This window comes from Rhizomucor pusillus, assembly GCF_041956525.1.
Source record: "Rhizomucor pusillus strain CBS 183.67 unplaced genomic scaffold VTP01scaffold_19, whole genome shotgun sequence".
Classification (NCBI taxonomy): Eukaryota; Fungi; Mucoromycota; class Mucoromycetes; order Mucorales; family Lichtheimiaceae; genus Rhizomucor; species Rhizomucor pusillus.
This window is the reverse complement of record NW_027192161.1, coordinates 128,140-146,530: the sequence shown is the minus strand read 5'-3', so window position 1 is coordinate 146,530 and position 18,391 is coordinate 128,140. Positions and strand designations below refer to the sequence as shown.

Below are 18,391 nucleotides of genomic sequence, written 5' to 3'. Positions count from 1 at the left end.
TGCATTTGATTAGATACCAGCCTCGATTGGAAGTTATTCATGGAATCAATAATTCCTCACACTATCATGTACTGAGTGCATTTGGCCACGTGCAACTCAGGTGCCACACCCAATGTCCTTCATTGTGTCACCAGATCGGTTCTGCCAGCAACAGGGTGATCCCGTTCACTCATGGACTACGATCCACCGTTATTTGAAGGAACTAGCTCTCAGGTAGAAACAAGGATTCAAGGAGGGAATCGTGTTTCTCTGACCGTAAACGTAAAAGGAACGTCTTTTCAACAATGCCATTTCGTTTGGCGTAATGAGCTTCGTAGCTTTCACGCTATTCAGCTCGATTCTGCACGGCGTAGGTCGCTCGCCAGTACACTTTTTATTCGGTGAGTACAAGCTTGATACGCACAAATTCCAGACCGGGTGTTATTGACAACAAATAACTCGAGTAGGAGTCAGCGTGCTTGTCTTTGCATCATCCTTGCGAAAGCTGGCAAGTGGATGAAACAAACATTCGACACAGTTACTTGTGTCAATTAACTCTATATGCAATTAATAGATGAACTGGTGGAATATCGGCGATCTCGATCCTAAATTCAAATGGTTTATCGTTGCCCAGGCAGGATCGCTGTCGTTGCTTTGCATTGTTGCAAATATCTATATATGGACATCATCAAGTTGCTCTCCATCATCTTGAATATCCTCTTACACTCTGACCCACCTATAACCGATTTATATTGGCTTTACAGTATAGTTACCATATTACTGTCCATTTGTACATTATCACCAAATATCAAGCAGCTTCCTCTAATCGAGAAGTTTCCGGATAAATAATATCTCTCTCTGTTGCAACATCTATCAAAGCATTGACAAAATGAGAAACAAATCTTAGATACACGTTGTTTTAAAGAATTGCTATTCTTCATTCGATCCCAAGTCAATATGTATAAAACGAAAACAAAGCAGAGTCTATGATCAGAGAATGCAAGTACGGCACATAAGAAACAGAATGCAAAAAACATGTGTGGAAAGTGGGATGGGAGAACAGAGGAAAAAAGAAAACAAATGTGGTTGGTACAGGAGTATACAATTTTACAGGATCTTGCTTTCTCGCGAGGAAAGCGTCTTGCTCCAATGGTTGGACATCCATGAAAGCCACGTCCCTGCTGCAGTGCCTGCATGGTGGTTGCTATCAAACGAGGGACTTGCCTTCTCCGCAGAAGTAGGCAAGACATCCATGCCCTTCTCTCTGATCTTGGTCTCTCCACGTTCGACGTCTCGTTTGGCGCTCTGGTACATCCAAAGGCCGACAAATGTCAGCATAATACCCATGGACTGGGCAAAGGAAACTTGCTGGCCGAACCAAATGATGCTCATGACGATCACAAAAATACGTTTCACAAGTGATGCTATGGAATACGTTACGGGTGATGTCATGCTAAGGGTTGTAAATGCAAACCAGTTTTGGCCAAAGTTGGTCGTGCCGTTGAGCAAGAAATACATGATTAGCCGAGTCTTGGACACCGATGTCTCTCCGTTAGTAACAAGTGCAGCGCCATCCGAGTAGAGCCAAAGAGGCGACATGAGTACAAAGGATAGGATCGACGAGTAGAACAGCATGTTCATCTTGTCGAGTTTGTTGGGATCGCTCTTGCCCATGTTGGCTTCCTTGAAGATCAATTTCTTGCTAAAAATATTCTGTGTAACAAAGACAAGGCAGGACAAGAATGCACATGTCAAGCCTATCAAGTTGTTGGAAAAGGTGAACGTGCAAGCCAGAATGACACCCAGAGTCAATGGCAGCAGGGACAAGTAAACCTTGGATGTGTATTGAACTTGGAAAATGAACCGATAAAATAGGACAGTAAATAAGGGAGCCAGTGCCTGTGCAAAATATGCGTTGTCAGTGTTAAAAAGAAAAGATGGTACGCTTAGGCCAGACGACAACGTACCTTGATGGTGTGTACCAAGCTAACAGGCACTCTGCTAATTGCAATGCTGGAGAAAACGTGGCCAACAATCAAAAAGGCTGCCAGAGGGGTCATTGTGGAAATAATCTTTTGCGTAGGTGTTCTGATGGTTGTTACATGGAAAATCGCCGCCACCAAGTAGCACCACATGGCAACCAATCCAAATTGCACAAAAGTCAAGGTGACCGGGAATTTGAATACATTGAGGATCTGCTTGCCGGTGTTGTTGGTAAGCGATGAAGAAAGATACCACATGCAGCAGTTTAGGATAAATTTTAGATTATCCGAAACCGTAAAGTGGGTGCTGCTAGGAAAGAGATAATTCCAAAGGTTCTGCAAGGCGTTCCCAGAGGACGAAGCATCGATGTGTCGAGTAGATAATTCTGGCTGCGAGCCCTGTCGTTCAAAGACTGCAGATAGGAAGTTTGCAGATGACTTCTCGTGGTAGTTGTATTCTTCGTTGCCATGAAGAGGAGGCGTCGGCAGCGATTGTGGTAGGTCCGCATAGTTGCTGTTGCTACCTGCTCGGTTGTATAGCTGCCGTTTATCATCTGCAGAGAAGGGCTGCGTAGGTAAGGTAAATGGAGATTGGGTATCTACGACGGCATCGAACGATGATGTTTGTTTGGTCTGTTGCTTTGGCGACGGCTGTTGGTAGTAAGTGTTGTTTCCAGTTTCAGCATTCAGCACGGCAGGCTCATGTGAAACGAGGGTTGCAGCAGGCATAACTCTCTGAAAGCAAAGCCCAGTACTGCAAGCGATAACAGAAAATGGTAGAAATAGCGATCAATAGCTGAGATCGGTTTTCCAAATCCGGAAGCTATACTTTTTTAGGAACCTAAATGTCTCTGGCCGATCCTGCCCTGAGAAACATATTCTGAGGAGTAAAGCATATAAACAAAGGAGAAGGGGATAGACTATACAGATATAAATGAGATGACGAAAAAAAGGGAAGGAATGGATAGATAGAAATACAGAGGTTAGGAAGGGGAAGGGATATTAATCGCTGGATCGGTACACTCCGTCTATCTGTACCGATTGAACCTTGTCCAAAAGGACAGCGGATTTCTCCATGACACCGTCAAAGTAAACAATAGTTTCTTGAGACGTGTGTGCCTTGTTTTCGAGCTCGTTGCGTCTCTTTTCCTTGCTCTCTATAGCTCGAACAAGTCTATTCTGGATTTCCCAGCCTTCCACACGGAGAACTTTGCGAGATTCGCGACCAATACGTCGGCTTTGGCGTTCCACGTACTCTGTATCCCGAGCAGCTGCTTGAAGCTTTCGGATAAGCTTGCGCTTAACAGCGTAGCGCATGTCTGACACCACATAGACCAGCATACCCACACCGGCGATGCTGACTACGGGCAAAATCATTTGTCTCATACTGCGTTGACTGAAGGTGCTCGACAAGGTCCAAATGCTCGAGACTGTATCCTTGATACCAAGCAAACGACTGCCGACCATGGCAACAGCGCCAAAGGAAAGCGCACAGCCAGATAGTTTCTCATCTAGTGCAAAATCGAAGAAATCTGTAGGCTCCACAGATATCAACAAACGCCGATCTCTGTTCTTGCCGAACATCTTGTCGGTAGTTGCCATGCGGGGGTAGTTGCCCAGGTGCTCAACGCCTGTATCGTGGATTCGATCGATGCCCTGAGCAGTTTCTTCGCGAGCATGCTCTTCTGCTTTGGTAACCTGTTTGAGGAGTGCATGCGACATCGTGTCGGCGACATCCTGAGCGTATTGCCAAATCAAAAAGATGCCGGGATACTCGATGCCATCTGCAGCAACGTTGATAGTCTCGACAGCGGTGGACAGGATGCCGGTTGCGTGGCGCTGGATATTCGAAACCGTAGACTCGGCCATGTTCTCCACCTGATGCAGCAGTCGATCGCGTATACGTAGCAATTTTTCATAAGCAGGCAAGTCCTCTTGCAGCTCGCTCATAGCACGTTCATATTCCTCCTGGGCCATCTTGCTGTTCGACTTCGACAAAGCACCGATGTCCGTGAGCAGGTTGACCATGTAGTTTTTGGCCGGCGATAACTTGGACTTGGTTCTGTTCTCGAGAACAAATGCGCGCAATCGTTGCTCAAGTCTGGCAAACTCGGGTGCATCCACCTTGTAGGCACCAGGTTCCAGTGAAATTTCACCAGCACTGACAAAGTGGACGAGGTCCTCGGCGTCAGCGTAGGTTGCAGGCGACAGCTGACGGATCTGGTCCAAAATGAGACGCTTGCAGCGCTCTTTATCGCGAATAGAGTCGAATCGGTTGACGACAATGAAGATGTGGGTCTTCTCGTTAGCTGCATTCCAAAGGAATTCCTTGCCCTACGTCATCGTAGCACATGAGTAACCATTTGCAACCAGGATAAATAAATTACCTACCGAAAGGGTAAAGTGGTTCTCAGCGCTGACGACGAACACAACAACGTCGATTTCTTCTTGACGAGCAAAGACGGCAGTAGTCTTTACTGAATCCGTGTTGAGTCCAGGCGAGTCAATAAGCGCAATGTCAACAACACCGTTGTGTAACAAAGATTCTTCCGTTGATCGAGCGTCGTTGGCGTAGATCTTTAGCATCTTGTACTTGTCACCTTCGTCAGCAACGACGCGGAACAAGTGACGCATTTCAATAACATGGTAAGTGCTTGGATCGAGTCGATTGTATTTCTCGGGGTCAGGGATAGCGTGGGCTGCTTCGACGCCGTCGTTTAGCATGGCATCCAGAACTTCGCAAAACATGCTGGTGCAAGGCTGTTGGTCGGCAGGCAATAGATCTCGTTTGAGCAAGGCATTGACGAATGTCGACTTGCCGGAATTCAAATCACCCGTAACGAGCACTTTGGAAGAAGTGTCGGCAACTCGGTTGTGAAGATTATCCAGATGGCGGAGACACTGGCCCAACCGTTCGTCAAGCAGGTTCGAAATTGATTGTCCTTCCAAGGTACGCAGGTCTGCAGATGAATGTCCCATCTTGAGGTCAATGCTAAGGATATTCAAATCCTTGCCAAATTCGCTGTTCAGCAATCTGCTCTGGTCTGCCTGTCGAGCAAATGGAGACGACGTTTCTTGCATGGAATAAATCGAAGATCGTCTCACTTGGTCAATGACAGACGACGAGCTGCATCCAATGTCAGGCTGGGATGCAGTCTCAAATACCTCTTGAGACATCATGCCAGGCATAGCCATAGTTTGCGAGCGCTGAGGGAGAGGGCGGTCGTTTGGACGGTGCATCAGTGGATATCGAATAGGGAACGATTTCTTGTTGGACAATCGAAGGTCTTCACAGATACCCATGACGGACGTAATATGACCCAAAAGCCGCTGGCAACTGTCGTGGTACATACGCTGTTCCTGGGCTGCATTCAATCTATGCTGTCTTGTACGCTGCGAGACGGTCGGCGAAGGCGTCGGCGCAGCCTTCTCGCGCTCAAGTCTCGCTTTGAATTCGGCCAAGGATTCAGTGCCCAGTGACTCAATTCCAGGCGCCGAGTTACGCCTGAAATGCTTTGCAGGCGACAAGGCTGAGGGACGCACTCCAGATTGATTGCCCCATTCAGACATGGCTGACTGAAAAAGCGTTCGAGCGTTTTCGCTGACATGGGCCACTTGAAACGGGCCATCCCGAATCGTGACTGCTACCGTTGTGCGCTTTTGATTGGAGACATTTGTTCGTTGCCTCTTTTTGTCATATGCAGTTCCTCCTTGGTTGTTATCCAGAGAATCATCATCAATTTTGATCATCTCATGTGTCTATATTCCTTCGATTATCTTTCTGAAGCTGGCCCGCGCTTAAGTGAAAGTATCCTCCTTCCAGCACTTTTTAAATCTGCCAACTGCCAGTAACTGCTTTCTACATAAAATGAGTGTAAATGTTTCAAGGAGCATTATTACAGCATGTGGTGGATCACAAAATCCGTGCGGTATGCTTCTTGCAATATTGCGTCTATACATCATTCTGCAGTGTGCTGTTAGCTGCGGTGAAGGTACGGTAGTCTGTCCTGAAATTTAATATCTTCCCTCCAGTGCGGTTGGTTTAGAATCATTCGTGATACGTGCTCGTGTCATGGAGGATAAAGAGCGCTTTTGGTTGGAGCAGGAACCGGATCGAGAGTTAGTCCAAATGACCACAGCGACTCTTTAATGAGTTACTGACCGACATTTCACGCAGTTTGTTTTTGCAACCTGAACACATCAAAGATCATAATTCATTAAAACTCGCAAAGATCAGACTTCGAAATGCCGAAGAACGACATGCACGCCTAATGAAACGGCTTTTGCAGCTGCACCTTGTTGAATTTGAAAGCTTCCAAAAGTTACATGCACAGCACACAGATAGGAGGTCACTACCGCGATCAAAGACTGGGCATTTTGATATTGTAAACGGGTTCAGCTTCGTTGAGCAACAGGAGCAAACGATACAGCAGATACTTGGTGCGACAGGCAAAGACACTGGACAAGAACCACGGACACCATACGATGCAATTGAAAATGATGCTTCATATATCGAGTACAAAAAGCGCAACGAAGACGTTTACAATTTGAAATTGGAAAAAATGTGCCTCGAATTCGACGAGCGATTGCTCAAGACGCGCGTTCGATGCATGGAAGAGATTGTCGATATCAAGAAAGAGATCAAAGATATAGAAAAGTCGCTGAAAAGTAGCAACCTTGTCGATTCATCCGTTTCCTCCCCGTCATCTTTCCTCCCTTCGCCGTCAATGTCCCGTCTAAACCCTCGAGATCCTCGTTTGCGTCGACAATCACCTGATGTTCCCGGTGCAGAGATCCAAAGATAGATAATGCCATTATGGAGAAGAATATATGTTACTACTGTACTTTTAATTGCCTTTCTATTACATCATACAAGTCTTTGCGATCAACAAGCATGCCACTGCCTTGCGATTTGTCCTTGTTACGCATATCCTTGAGCCGTACTTGACCGCGGTCAAGCTCATCTTTTCCAATGATAACTGCAAGCGGTATCATGTCTTTTTCGCATGCTGCCCACTGTTTATCGAGTTTTGGTTTGTTCTTATGCAAAAATGAAGCACTGATACCACGATCCCAGAGCTCCTTTGCCAGCGCCATTCGTTCCTTCAAAAAGCCATCGCCGGCTGCAATGATGTAAACTTGAGTATCGTTGCTCTTGATGCGTTGATTTTGGCGTGCCATCAATAGCGAGAAAATACGCTCAACTCCGAGAGATACACCCACGCAAGGTACCCGAGCAGAGGGCTCGCCTTTTCGATTGCGACCGGAAAACATACCGACAAGTTCGTCGTAGCGCCCGCCAGCAGCAACAGATCCAATGCCGCCGTCGACTGACTGTGGCGTAATAGCTTCGTATATGACGCCAGTGTAGTAGTCAAGGCCACGTGCAAGACTTAGATCAATCGTCATTCTATTGTGAATATCAAACGATTCCAGATATTCGAAGAGAAGTTTCATATCGTGCAATCCTTGTTGAGCAAGCTGGTTTTCAGAAAGCCGTTTATCTGCCAACAATCGATCCAGCAGTTCACAGTCGCCTTTAAGTTTGACGTACACGCCGATGCGATCGGCAACATCTGCGTCCATATTCCGCTGATATATCATTTCGTGCTTGACCTTGTCCCACGGCAGCTTGTCCAGTTTGTCGATAGCGGATGATATCGAGCGAATCTCGTGAGCAGGTACTCCACACACCTGGAAGAGACCGTCCAATATTTTGCGATGATTAATTTTGATATTGAATTCATCAATCTCTAACGCCTGCAACGCTTCGCACAGGACTCGCAACACTTCTGCGTCTGGTATCATTGGATCGTATTTGCCAGCAATGTCAAAATCGCATTGGTAAAACTCTCGCAGACGACCCTTGTTCATAGCCGGTTGGTCTCGTCGATATACCTTGGCGATCTGGTATCGTTTGATGTTCTGATAGTCTTTGCCATTCATTGCCACAAATCTCGCAAACGGTACTGTCAAGTCGTATCGAAGAGAGCACGATTCACCGCCTTGGTCGGCAAGGTCGTATATCAATTTGCTTTCCTCTCCGTATTTTCCAGCCAATATATCCTTCAACTCAAAAACGGGTGTGTCGATAGTTACTGCACCGTGTCGTCTAAATACTTGCACGATCGTTGCAAACATTTTTTCACGAATAGTCATTTCCTTGTCATTATAATCTCGGGTTCCTTTGGGTGTCTTTAATGCAACCTGCTTCTGCGTTGTCGAATACGATCTTCGTGGCTGTTACGCAGACGTTCCTGTCAATATCACATTTGGATGGGGCGAAGCAAAAACTAGAGAGAATCTTACATGGATGCATTGCCTATCTATAATTGTCATGCAGTGAAGGCTCCGGGCTCTCCGTGAGAGCTTTGATCGCGTCAGTTGAGTAAAGTAGATCAGACGGTGAATCCAACAGTACCTTACACAAGCCCGCGATCGTATGTGCCTTTCGGCAACCACGCACACTGGTAAAGAAACTGGACGCCAAGAGAGTTGCTGAGGACAATGAGCCGCCAAGTCAGTTTCTAATTAGAAGGGCAGGCATTACTGATTGTACCTGGAATTCGCGAGGAACACATTATTCGGAATCTGGACCGCTGCCCGCATCCCAGAATATAAACATATTGTTTTCCCGCTCTTGGCGGGGACCACGCATCGTGTCGGGGCAGGGCAGACGCGGGCAAAGGGGAAAGGACAATGTATAAAAAAATACATTTTTGAGGCGGGCGGCGCACCAGCAGGCACCATCCGGGACGGAGGAATGCTTCTACATACAGAGAGGAGACTTGCTTGAATAGAATGATATGCACTTGCAAGCAAAAAATACTTATCACGCCGTACGCACGCCATAGAATATGAGTAAAGTTTTGTATAGACGCAAGAGATCACAGAGCCCAGGGGAAGACTCCAGAGAGCAGAGATGCTACATGCATAATTCGGTCAAGAGGTATATATAAACGTGCTTCAATCTGCATCAACGGTCAATCGTTTGCAATCTTAAAAGATTTGATGTTCTAGCTTACCATATCATTATCTCTGTAAAAGATAAAGATAAAAAAAGAAATGAGGGGATTGCTCATTTTATAAGCATCTCGACAAAAAATTTTCTGTTATCAGAAACAGTGCTTTACATCCTGGGAACTTCGAATGTTGTTTCACAATCTTCTTTGTAATGTATATATCAATTGACAGCACTCGATGATAATATACAGCAGTATGACATGCAATACGTACGCATCGGGACTGTTGTAGATGCATAGTCTGCTGGAACGTCGAACATGACCGGTTTCACCACAATGATTGCAACGTCATTGGCACAGTATTTTGGAAGAATAACATCAAGTTGGAGACGAAATGCTGAAGCGAACATCAAAAGAAGAAACTCCCGTTGATTCGTCTTTCGAAGCTTTTATATGCATGCAGAAGAAAAAAAAATCATGGAAACCTATGCGAAAGCTTGACATTTCTGGATTTTATCGACCCAAACGGAAATCGAGTAGCAAAGAAGGAAGTTGCACAAAGTGTTGTGTCTTTTCGCGTGCCAGGTTCAATAATTTTCAGGATGAGTTCGACGTTTGAGGAATATTTTCAGTGAATTCGAGGCGTTGTAATACTCGCTTGACCTTCATAGACCTCCATTTGACGGCGGTTTTGCATCCACTTCGCTACTGCAAACAACGCGCCGTCGAATTTCCGGTTTATTCAGACCGGCGCTCGATGGAATATATTCTTAGTTTGCTGTTGGCCTTCCTGAGTCGCCGCGCACATACGACAGGCATTTTCGGCTTGGTCCATAACAATAGTGTTCACCTCTTTATCTCCTGAACGCGTTGGACCGCTCCTTCGTCGCGATGCTCTTCGCGCAAAGACACTGGGGACTTTGGGAATACAGGTGCTGAAACCAAAACTTTTCAAAGTCGAGTTCCTTAGATTGGTGTCTGTTCTGCCTGCCAAACTCCAAAAGCGAACATTAATTTTGTAGCCCACATCGTGTAATACACTCTTCCATCCAATTCACGTGGAAGGTGTATAAATTAATTAATTGTGGTTTTCCATATAAAATTCGGTCCTTCACCCGCTCCTCAGATCACTACAGCTTCCACAAAAAAGTGCTTCCACAGCAAATTTTTGGAAAAAGAGCCAATAACTAGAGGGAAACCATTTTTAAAGTCTGGCCGGATCAGTGTTTTACATCTGAAGAGGAAATGGATTACTCAAAGACTGTGTTTAGTGATGTATATACAATAATAAGTTAGTTTACAAACTTATTTAACGTGCCAATTGGCAGCGTCGTTTACAGCGCCTGTGTAAGTAGGCGGAGATGTTGACCTGAAAGACTGTCTTTTGGATGTTACAGGTTTAACGAGCCATTGGCTCGGTCGATCAGATAATGGAGTTTCCAAAGGTGCTCTGAGTCGTTTAACAACCCGTTCGTGCTGGAAGATTTCGTTTGATTGCTCGGAATCTTCTCTTCGACGTTTTCTAGAGTCAATTTGCTTTACAAACATTTCGCTTCCACTGTCCGATGAGTCTGATCCTTCGCTTCCGCTATTCGATGAATTTGAAAGCTGCTTCATCAATACATCCAGCTTTTGTTGTGATTTCTTCTGACTTTCTGTGGGCTTTGTCTCCATCTTCTCTTCCTGTGAACTTGATCGCTTATTTTCAGGCGGCTCCTGGCTTGGTGGTATCTTGCTTCCATTCTTCTGTGACTTTTCTTGATGTTCCGGTATCTTCTTCTCATTTCCTTCATCTCCTTTTCCTGATTCTTTGTCTTGCTTCACTGATGCTTTATCGTTGAATAATTCGGTAACTTCTTTGGTATAAATGAGGACGTATGCATTTTGATTTAAGGCTTCCTTCTCGGAACATTTCCTAACCTAGAAGGTCCAATATCAACACGGTATTCATACGAGCGTAAAGCTATAATATAAAGTATACTCACTGTTGCATCATTCATTTCGTACCATCGACTGTCGGAGCCCTTTGTGTATGCGTAGTAATGGCCGAAATCGCAGCTATATCCATCATGTACTACCACACTGTGGAGATGGTATTTGGTTCCAAATTTGAGCTGTCGTTCTTTGTCTTCCGGACTTAGGAAAGGTGCCATGTCGAGCGTCTCGGGATATTCTACTTTGTGGCCTAGTTTCTTTGCGTCACCGGTGTAACGGTTAAAACCAAATCTTTTGAGGTGTACGATCAAGGAGTTTGGCAGCTTTGAAATCATCATTTGCTTCCCGGCATCGACTGGGCGCTTGCACTTCGAGCAGCTGTAGCCTGAAATCTTTTCCATCGCAGTGTACCTCTTGAAGGCTGAATGCAAATTGCTGATTCTTTCAATATCTACGCTAAAGTCGAGTTGGGTTTGGAAGGTGTTGGATTTTGCGTTGCATTTCATGCATTTGACTTGCGATCGGACTTGATTTCCAAAAACAGTGTGCACCAAGGTAGACTCCTTTACTTTAGGTGGAATCTTCTTTTCATCGCTTTCATGTTCGTTAGCATAAAAAGTCTCGCAATGGTCTACCAATTTTCACTTACCCAAGTCCATAGAGTGCGGCTTTCTGGAAGTTATTGAGCAGGCACATTAACAGTTCATGAGAGTCTTCCTGGCGACCAAGTTTAAAATCGGGAGACAATGCTAAATGGAGGTAAAATTCCCACTTTAATCGACAGTTCAATCCCTTCATATACTCTTTCTTACCTGGGAGTCGTGATGTAAAACCTCTTGGTGCGATAGATCGACCACGAAGACCGGACATGCCGGGAGAGAACACTCGATGAATATGTGACTCGAAGGCGCACATTGCACAGAAGTTTTGATTTTGGCCTATTCCTGACCGTTAGTACGGGTTATTTTTTGCCATTTTCTGGATCAGAAAAAAAAATTACATTTAGCACTGTGTTTGCTCTCCAGCACAGCTTGGGCCAGCGGTGGAGTGTATGACAGACATTGCAACATTGCATTCAGGAAGCAAGTGTTGCCGCAATTAACTAAACCAGGACCAATTTCGTTGGCAAATGCCCACTGTAGCTTGAGATTCTTGCGATCGTAAACGGGTTTGAATACAGTGCGGGAAGCATTGGAGACACCTTGTTCAGGCGCAACAGCGTTCTTGCGCTTCCAGAACCAGTTGCGGTTGTTCTTCTTGTGCTTGTTGTGGCCGCTGCGGGCGCGGTTTCGCTTATGGTTTTTGTTCATGGCAGAAGAACAGCTCGCGATCGAGAAAGAGAGAGGAGGAGTTGACAGGAAAAAAAAAAGTCCAAACAAATGCGTCGGATTCCCAAAGTGGAAGGTACCAAGTTACTGTGCCGACAGTGCGTTGCGCTTGCTGGTTGTAGGTTCGCATGTGTAAAGTAGCTTACCTCGCAATAAACAAAGAATTATCATAGTTTATAGCATCGTCACGATTATACACGTCGAAATTTTCTCTTTAACTAGTAAATCGTTCCACAGAAGCTGGGGATTTTTACCATACCGAGCAAGTAGTAAGAAGAAACTTATGGCAAAGTCTTCTCGCACGTGGCAGTATTCAGGACTTTCTCTAATGCTATTATTGCTGGCATTTAGCATGTCACGTATCAAAAAGCGTCCCTAGATGCATAAACCAGACGATCGATTTGCCAAAAAGTCTGTATAAATAGGTCTTGACCAGACGCTCTGTGAATCCTTGAACATGCCTATAGAATGTTTCATACCGTTGCCATTGCATTTTTCCATTCTGCGAAGATCGCTAGAAAACAGGAGTGATGCTTGGGAAAGAGCCGGATGGATAGCATGAACTAGCACGGATGGAACTTCTTTGCCCAAGAGGAAATGCTACACCTTCAACATTTGACGGCTATTTATTAACTGTGATTTGATTCTACCCGTGTTACTAATGTAATCCACTGCACTCACATAGGTACGGCACTTATATGATCTGATAATAATCAATGCAGCTTGAAACTTGACGGATTATTCTTTAATTCCAAAGCAGGCGAAGGAAAAGGAAATACGTTTGACGTGAAGTCATCATACAAGGAATGGCGGGGAGGCCTGGCTCTTAACGGTTACAGTAAAGCGTAGCTCAATATATTGAGTGACACAGTGGATTGGTGAACTTGGCATTGCCCAACATGTGTTCCCAGCCATGCCATTAAAGGGGAGCGCAAACCTCGTGGCAATTTCGCTCCCGCACTCATTTCGCATATCGTTTCCTCGAAAACCCTCTTCTCACGAACCAAACTGCCTCGTAATGTCAGGTACAACCTGCCACTGTCTCTTTGTTTCCTGTCGATGAGATGCTCACAAACATTTTCAGGCGACACGATAGTCATTGCTCATCATCCCTACGAGCCACAGCGCGAAGATGAATTGCAGCTTGCCAAGGGCGACAGGGTCATTGTGACAGACAGCTCCGATCCTGACTGGTGGGTTGGCAAGAAAGAGGACGGTACCTCTGGTTATTTCCCTAGCAATGCAAGTATTACCTCTCTTGTTGTCATTATCTTGGCATAATTGTCTGACTTGGTGGCCAGTTTGTAGAACCTGCACAGTCTGAGGAGAAGACAGCTGAAGCAGAAGAGACCAACCAGGAACATGAACCAGAAGCGGCTCCGCGTAAGTATGAGATTCTTACACTTTGTGTTGAAAAGCTCGACTGACGTTGAGGATAGCAAAACCCATCGGCATGGCTCGTGTCATGGAAGATTATGCTATGCAAGGCCCCGACGAATTGACATTACACAGAGGAGGAATCGTGACTTTGTATGAGCGCTTCGATGATGGATGGCTCAAAGGCGAGATCAATGGAAAAGTTGGTCGATTTCCTGCTGAGGTTGGTATATAGTCTCCGGTAAGAGAGTTAAGGCGATAACTTATGAATCTATATATAGTTCGTAGAAGATATCGATATGCCCGGTCGACCAGATCTAGGCTTACAATCAGTTGAAGCATCGAAGAACAAAGAAGACGTTGCCGAAAATGCTGAACGTGAGTGTACGCTGCTAATTTTGAATAATAACACTGATGCTAACCATTCTTTAGCGAGCAAGCCCGCCTTTAAACTGGCTGCTTATGGTGTGAAACAGGGTGGAATTGGCAGTGTCTTGGCTGGAGGATTTCCTGTCTTGAAAAAGACGGGTGGTATCAAGAAGACTGAAGAGGAGCAGGTATGTCGACCAAGACTTTGCACTAAGACTGGACTCGCTAAGAAACATGTACCCAAAGCCAAAGCCTGCAAACGAGTTGTCACAAGCTGCTGAAAAGCAGCCTGAAGCTGCACCGACTATGCCTTCTGAGAAACAGCCAAAGGCAGAAACGGAGCCTACAAAATACAGTAAGTTTCGGGTTATTATATGTGAGTAACTCGATCATCCTTATCAATAAATGCTGCATAGTTGCCAAGGCTATCGTCCTTCATCCATATGACGCAGAAAATGAAGGTAGGCAATATAGGGACTTACACTCTCCTAATCTAACTCGTTATTACTAGACGAATTGAACCTTTTGAGAGGAGAATACGTTAATGTCATCGACAAGAATGTCGATGAAGGCTGGTGGAAAGGTACAACGGAGCGAGGTCAGACCGGTGTATTCCCTAGCAACTTTGTGAAAGAAGTGGAAGAAGAAACGATTGCCTCGCCCCCACCTGTTCGATCACGAAAATCGATCGCATCGACCGGTTCTCAACAGTCGTTCAGCTCGACCTCTGCATCGCGAGTATCTACTGGCATAAGTCAACGTGCTCCTCCTCTACCTGATAAATCGTCTCGCCCTACATCGATGGCTACTTCAAGCCGCCCTGGTTCTGTTCATGACCAAACCATCTCACCATCCAACGAAATTCCTCCTCCAGTTCCCGAAATCCCCCAAGCTCCCCGCACGACATCTGAAGTTGGCGAACGCCCGCCTCCTCTTCCAGAAACTCGCCCACCACCAGTACCAGAGCCATCTACTCGTCCAAAGTCTTTGCATGAGAAGGAGCCAGCAGAAGAGGTTCCCTCTGCTGTGTCTAACGAGACTACTACGAAGGAGGCCGTTGCAACAAAAGAAGAATCAGTGCAGTTTCCTCAAGAACGTTTGGATAATGAGTCTACTGCTGTAAGTGATGGTCGAGGATACTGATTTATTTAATGATTTCTGATCTTGTGAATGTAGACGGCTGTTGCTACAGGTACATGCGACGTCTCCATCGGAACGGAGTTACTTACGAAATACTAACTATTGAGTACAGAGCAGAAACATGATGAAGCTGAAAATGATGTCCCCTTGTCTCCTGCCAATTCACCACCTGCTATTCCAGGCAGACCATCGATTCCAAGCTCGCGACCATCGAGCGAGTCGGGCAACCTTGCCTCGCCACCGCCGCCGGTTCCCGGTAGACCTCCTGTGACACCTTCACGAAAGTCGAGCGAATCTGCCGATGTCGCTTCGCCGCCTGCAGTTCCTGGTCGACCACCAAGCATTCCTTCTCGCAGATCAAGCGAATCTGTAGACTTGGCGTCTCCATCGCCAGCCACTGCTGCTCCTTCCACCGAACCCATCGCTGAAGCTACTGAAACAGAACAGAGTTCCGAATCTAAACCTGTACAGGAGCAAGCTGCAGAGAAGAAGGAGGAGGAAGAAGAAGAAGAAGAAGAAGAAAAGGCCGCAATAGAAGAGTCTGAATCTCAACAAGTGAAAGAACAGGAGAAGGAAACTAAAGGAGAACAAGCATTGGAAAAAGATGAAATAATAGCAGTTGGTCCTGAAGAGAACTTGGCAAAGCCGGAAGAAAGCTCTGAATCTACCGCGACAAAGGAAGTTTCAGAGGAAGCTGAGACAGAACCGAAGCGACAGGAACTCGAAATGCAGCCTTCTGGACCTCGTTTGTCGGCACCTTCACGAGCTCGTCCAGCACGTGCTCGTCGTTCGCCCGAGACAAGAAAAGAGGAACCCAGTCAGATGGAGATGCTGCAGCAACAGCTCGACCAGGTAAAGCTTTAGAATTGCACAGCCCCTCTGTACGTGAAACAGTATATTTTATTAATTCGTTTCTCCACATAGACTCCACCAGAAGAGCCCAAGAAGGAAGAGCCCAAGGAGGAACCGACTCCACCAGCCAAGCCAATTAAGCCTATCTTTACCAAATTCCCTACACCTTTCGCCGGTGGCACGCCGCCTGAGCTGAAAAATCTCAAGCCTGTTCAACGGCGAATGTGGGAACCGGCTCCAGCTCACGAGCAGGAAACAAAGAAGGAGGAAGCAGAGGAGCCTCCGCGCCCAACCGGTGTTAGAAACATTGCCTCCCGATTCAACATGCCTTCGTCTGGTGGAAGCAATGAAGTTTTGGAGACTAAGCTGAAGAACTTTACTAAGAACGAAGTTGAGAAATCACGCAAGGAACTTGAGCGTCAACTGCAGGAGGAACGTGAAAAGAGAATTCAGTTAGAAGAATTGGTAGCTTCCTTGGCTGAAAAGGTTGAACAATTACAAAGCCGTTTAGAGCAATAAACGTCCAATTTTGAACATTATCCCAACGCAAATGCATAACTGCATCTCTTGGTCTCGGCTAGGCTCGCATATTCCCTTATATAGGTCTTTCCTCATGACCCGTGTGAATGTTGTATTCAACACATCATTTGTTTTATGCACATTGGCATTAGGCGTCTGTGCGTGCTGTTCCCAAAACCCTCATGACGCACATGTTTGTCTCCAAAACCTACCCATCCATTGTCAGTGGCCGAAAACATCCCTAGAATAAAGAAGAACATCACCACATCGCGCAATGCAGCTAATACTGCGGTTAACGAGCGCAGTGTCAAAACCGCGTGGTACAGGGTCTAAGCAGCCAATCAGAAACAGATGAGCAGCGACGGCCCATGAATATCAAAGACACACATAGGGGTTTGTGTGGAATCTTTCCTTACTACTTCCTTCTGAAAAATGGGTACGTATCATAGCAGCAGATGGATTTGGTGGGGTTGATTGACGTGTATGCGGGACGGATGGATGGATGGATGGTTGAACCGACAATTGGATATCTTTGGAGTTCTCGGGCACGTCCTGGAGATGGATTGCTAATACGACATTTCTTCGCGATGCTGTTTATTCCTTCTACTCTGAATAGTTGTAAGTACTCCATACTCGTCTTTGCTAGCAAATACTCGAGATTTTGACGTTTCTTTTGCATTGTAGAACTTTACCATCGAGGAAATCCGCGGTTTGATGGTTGGTAGCATATATTACGACGCACGCTGGAAGTTGTACTGATAATTTCGTAGGACCGTGTTACGAATGTCCGTAACATGTCCGTCATTGCCCACGTCGATCACGGTAAATCCACCTTGACCGACTCCTTGGTCTCCAAGGCCGGTATTATATCTGCTGGTCGTGCTGGTGAGACCCGTTTCATGGACACCCGTAAAGACGAACAAGAGCGTGGTATCACTATCAAGTCCACTGCTATCTCCATGTACTTCGCCTTGGAGCACGAAGAGGACATCAAGGAAATCAAGGGCCAGAAGACCGAAGGTATGAATCAACTATAAAAACAGCAATGCTTGTTGCTATGTTACTAATGATATGATGCGACGATTAGGTTCTTCTTTCTTGATCAACTTGATTGACTCTCCCGGTCACGTTGACTTCTCTTCTGAAGTCACTGCTGCCCTACGTGTCACTGACGGTGCTCTCGTCGTTGTCGACTGTATTGAAGGCGTCTGCGTCCAGACTGAGACTGTCTTGCGTCAGGCCCTTGGTGAGCGTATCAAGCCCGTTGTCTGTATCAACAAGGTTGATCGTGCCCTTCTCGAACTCCAATTGGACAAGGAGGAATTGTACAACGTAAGATAAGATATCTCGTTACTTATTGGAGCACTGTGCTTAGATGAATATCCCTACATGTAGGCTTTCTCCCGTACCATTGAATCCGTTAATGTCATCATCGCCACCTACTTCGATGAGGCTCTCGGTGATGTTCAGGTCTACCCCGAAAAGGGTACCGTTGCTTTCGCCTCCGGTCTTCACGGTTGGGGTTTCACCCTTCGTCAGTTCGCCGTCCGTTACTCCAAGAAGTTCGGTGTTGACAAGGAGAAGATGATGCAGCGTCTCTGGGGTGAGAACTACTTCAACCCCAAGACCAAGAAGTGGACCAACAAGAGCACTGACGCTGATGGCAAGCCTCTCGAGCGTGCCTTCAACATGTTCGTCTTGGACCCTATCTACAAGATCTTCGACTCCATCATGAACTTCAAGAAGGATGTCATCCCCACTCTCTTGGAGAAGTTGGAAATCAACCTCAAGAACGAAGAGAAGGATCTCGAGGGCAAGCAATTGCTCAAGGTTGTCATGCGCAAGTTCTTGCCTGCTGGTGATGCCCTTCTGGAAATGATTTGTATCCACTTGCCTTCCCCTGTCACTGCCCAGCGCTACCGTGTTGTCAATTTGTACGAAGGTCCCG

At 46.1% G+C, this 18,391-nt stretch overlaps 8 protein-coding genes across 8 annotated transcripts in view; 4 read left to right on the top strand and 4 right to left on the bottom strand.

Moving 5' to 3' along the window:
- Window positions 1-171: 171 nt before the first annotated feature.
- VTP01DRAFT_3921 (uncharacterized protein) lies at window positions 172-691 on the top strand (the record flags this gene model as incomplete). Its single annotated transcript, XM_069382546.1, has 4 exons — window positions 172-213; window positions 269-380; window positions 447-487; window positions 554-691. The coding sequence occupies 4 exons, from the start codon at window positions 172-174 to the stop codon at window positions 689-691; spliced, it is 333 nt and encodes a 110-aa protein (XP_069235855.1).
- A 395-nt stretch (window positions 692-1,086) lies between these two features.
- On the bottom strand, window positions 1,087-2,690 carry VTP01DRAFT_3920 (uncharacterized protein; the record flags this gene model as incomplete). The annotated part of the gene is made up of 2 exons (XM_069382545.1): window positions 1,087-1,878; window positions 1,947-2,690. The coding sequence occupies 2 exons, from the start codon at window positions 2,688-2,690 to the stop codon at window positions 1,087-1,089; spliced, it is 1,536 nt and encodes a 511-aa protein (XP_069235854.1).
- A 273-nt stretch (window positions 2,691-2,963) lies between these two features.
- VTP01DRAFT_3919 (uncharacterized protein) lies at window positions 2,964-5,711 on the bottom strand (the record flags this gene model as incomplete). The annotated part of the gene is made up of 2 exons (XM_069382543.1): window positions 2,964-4,295; window positions 4,353-5,711. 2 exons carry the CDS (start codon window positions 5,709-5,711, stop codon window positions 2,964-2,966), a joined length of 2,691 nt encoding a protein of 896 aa, XP_069235853.1.
- Window positions 5,712-6,033: 322 nt separating this feature from the next.
- On the top strand, window positions 6,034-6,766 carry VTP01DRAFT_3918 (uncharacterized protein; the record flags this gene model as incomplete). The annotated part of the gene is made up of 2 exons (XM_069382542.1): window positions 6,034-6,080; window positions 6,139-6,766. The coding sequence occupies 2 exons, from the start codon at window positions 6,034-6,036 to the stop codon at window positions 6,764-6,766; spliced, it is 675 nt and encodes a 224-aa protein (XP_069235852.1).
- A 31-nt stretch (window positions 6,767-6,797) lies between these two features.
- VTP01DRAFT_3917 (uncharacterized protein) lies at window positions 6,798-8,542 on the bottom strand (the record flags this gene model as incomplete). The annotated part of the gene is made up of 4 exons (XM_069382541.1): window positions 6,798-8,201; window positions 8,271-8,330; window positions 8,383-8,459; window positions 8,521-8,542. The coding sequence occupies 4 exons, from the start codon at window positions 8,540-8,542 to the stop codon at window positions 6,798-6,800; spliced, it is 1,563 nt and encodes a 520-aa protein (XP_069235851.1).
- A 1,686-nt stretch (window positions 8,543-10,228) lies between these two features.
- On the bottom strand, window positions 10,229-12,168 carry VTP01DRAFT_3916 (uncharacterized protein; the record flags this gene model as incomplete). Its single annotated transcript, XM_069382540.1, has 5 exons — window positions 10,229-10,843; window positions 10,909-11,452; window positions 11,508-11,607; window positions 11,671-11,796; window positions 11,859-12,168. 5 exons carry the CDS (start codon window positions 12,166-12,168, stop codon window positions 10,229-10,231), a joined length of 1,695 nt encoding a protein of 564 aa, XP_069235850.1.
- A 931-nt stretch (window positions 12,169-13,099) lies between these two features.
- Window positions 13,100-16,443, top strand: VTP01DRAFT_3915 (uncharacterized protein; the record flags this gene model as incomplete). Its single annotated transcript, XM_069382539.1, has 12 exons — window positions 13,100-13,211; window positions 13,271-13,428; window positions 13,488-13,569; window positions 13,626-13,786; window positions 13,845-13,941; window positions 13,996-14,120; window positions 14,179-14,287; window positions 14,349-14,393; window positions 14,444-15,051; window positions 15,109-15,124; window positions 15,185-15,924; window positions 15,997-16,443. 12 exons carry the CDS (start codon window positions 13,100-13,102, stop codon window positions 16,441-16,443), a joined length of 2,700 nt encoding a protein of 899 aa, XP_069235849.1.
- Window positions 16,444-16,717: 274 nt separating this feature from the next.
- VTP01DRAFT_3914 (uncharacterized protein) overlaps window positions 16,718-18,391 on the top strand; it is a gene marked incomplete at both ends in the record, with an annotated part of 3,395 nt that continues 1,721 nt past the window's right edge. Inside the window, 5 exons of the mRNA XM_069382538.1 lie at window positions 16,718-16,747; window positions 17,128-17,160; window positions 17,214-17,463; window positions 17,531-17,775; window positions 17,839-18,366. Of these exons, the coding sequence (XP_069235848.1) occupies window positions 16,718-16,747; window positions 17,128-17,160; window positions 17,214-17,463; window positions 17,531-17,775; window positions 17,839-18,366 (1,086 nt within the window). The remainder of the gene's footprint in view (window positions 16,748-17,127; window positions 17,161-17,213; window positions 17,464-17,530; window positions 17,776-17,838; window positions 18,367-18,391) is intronic.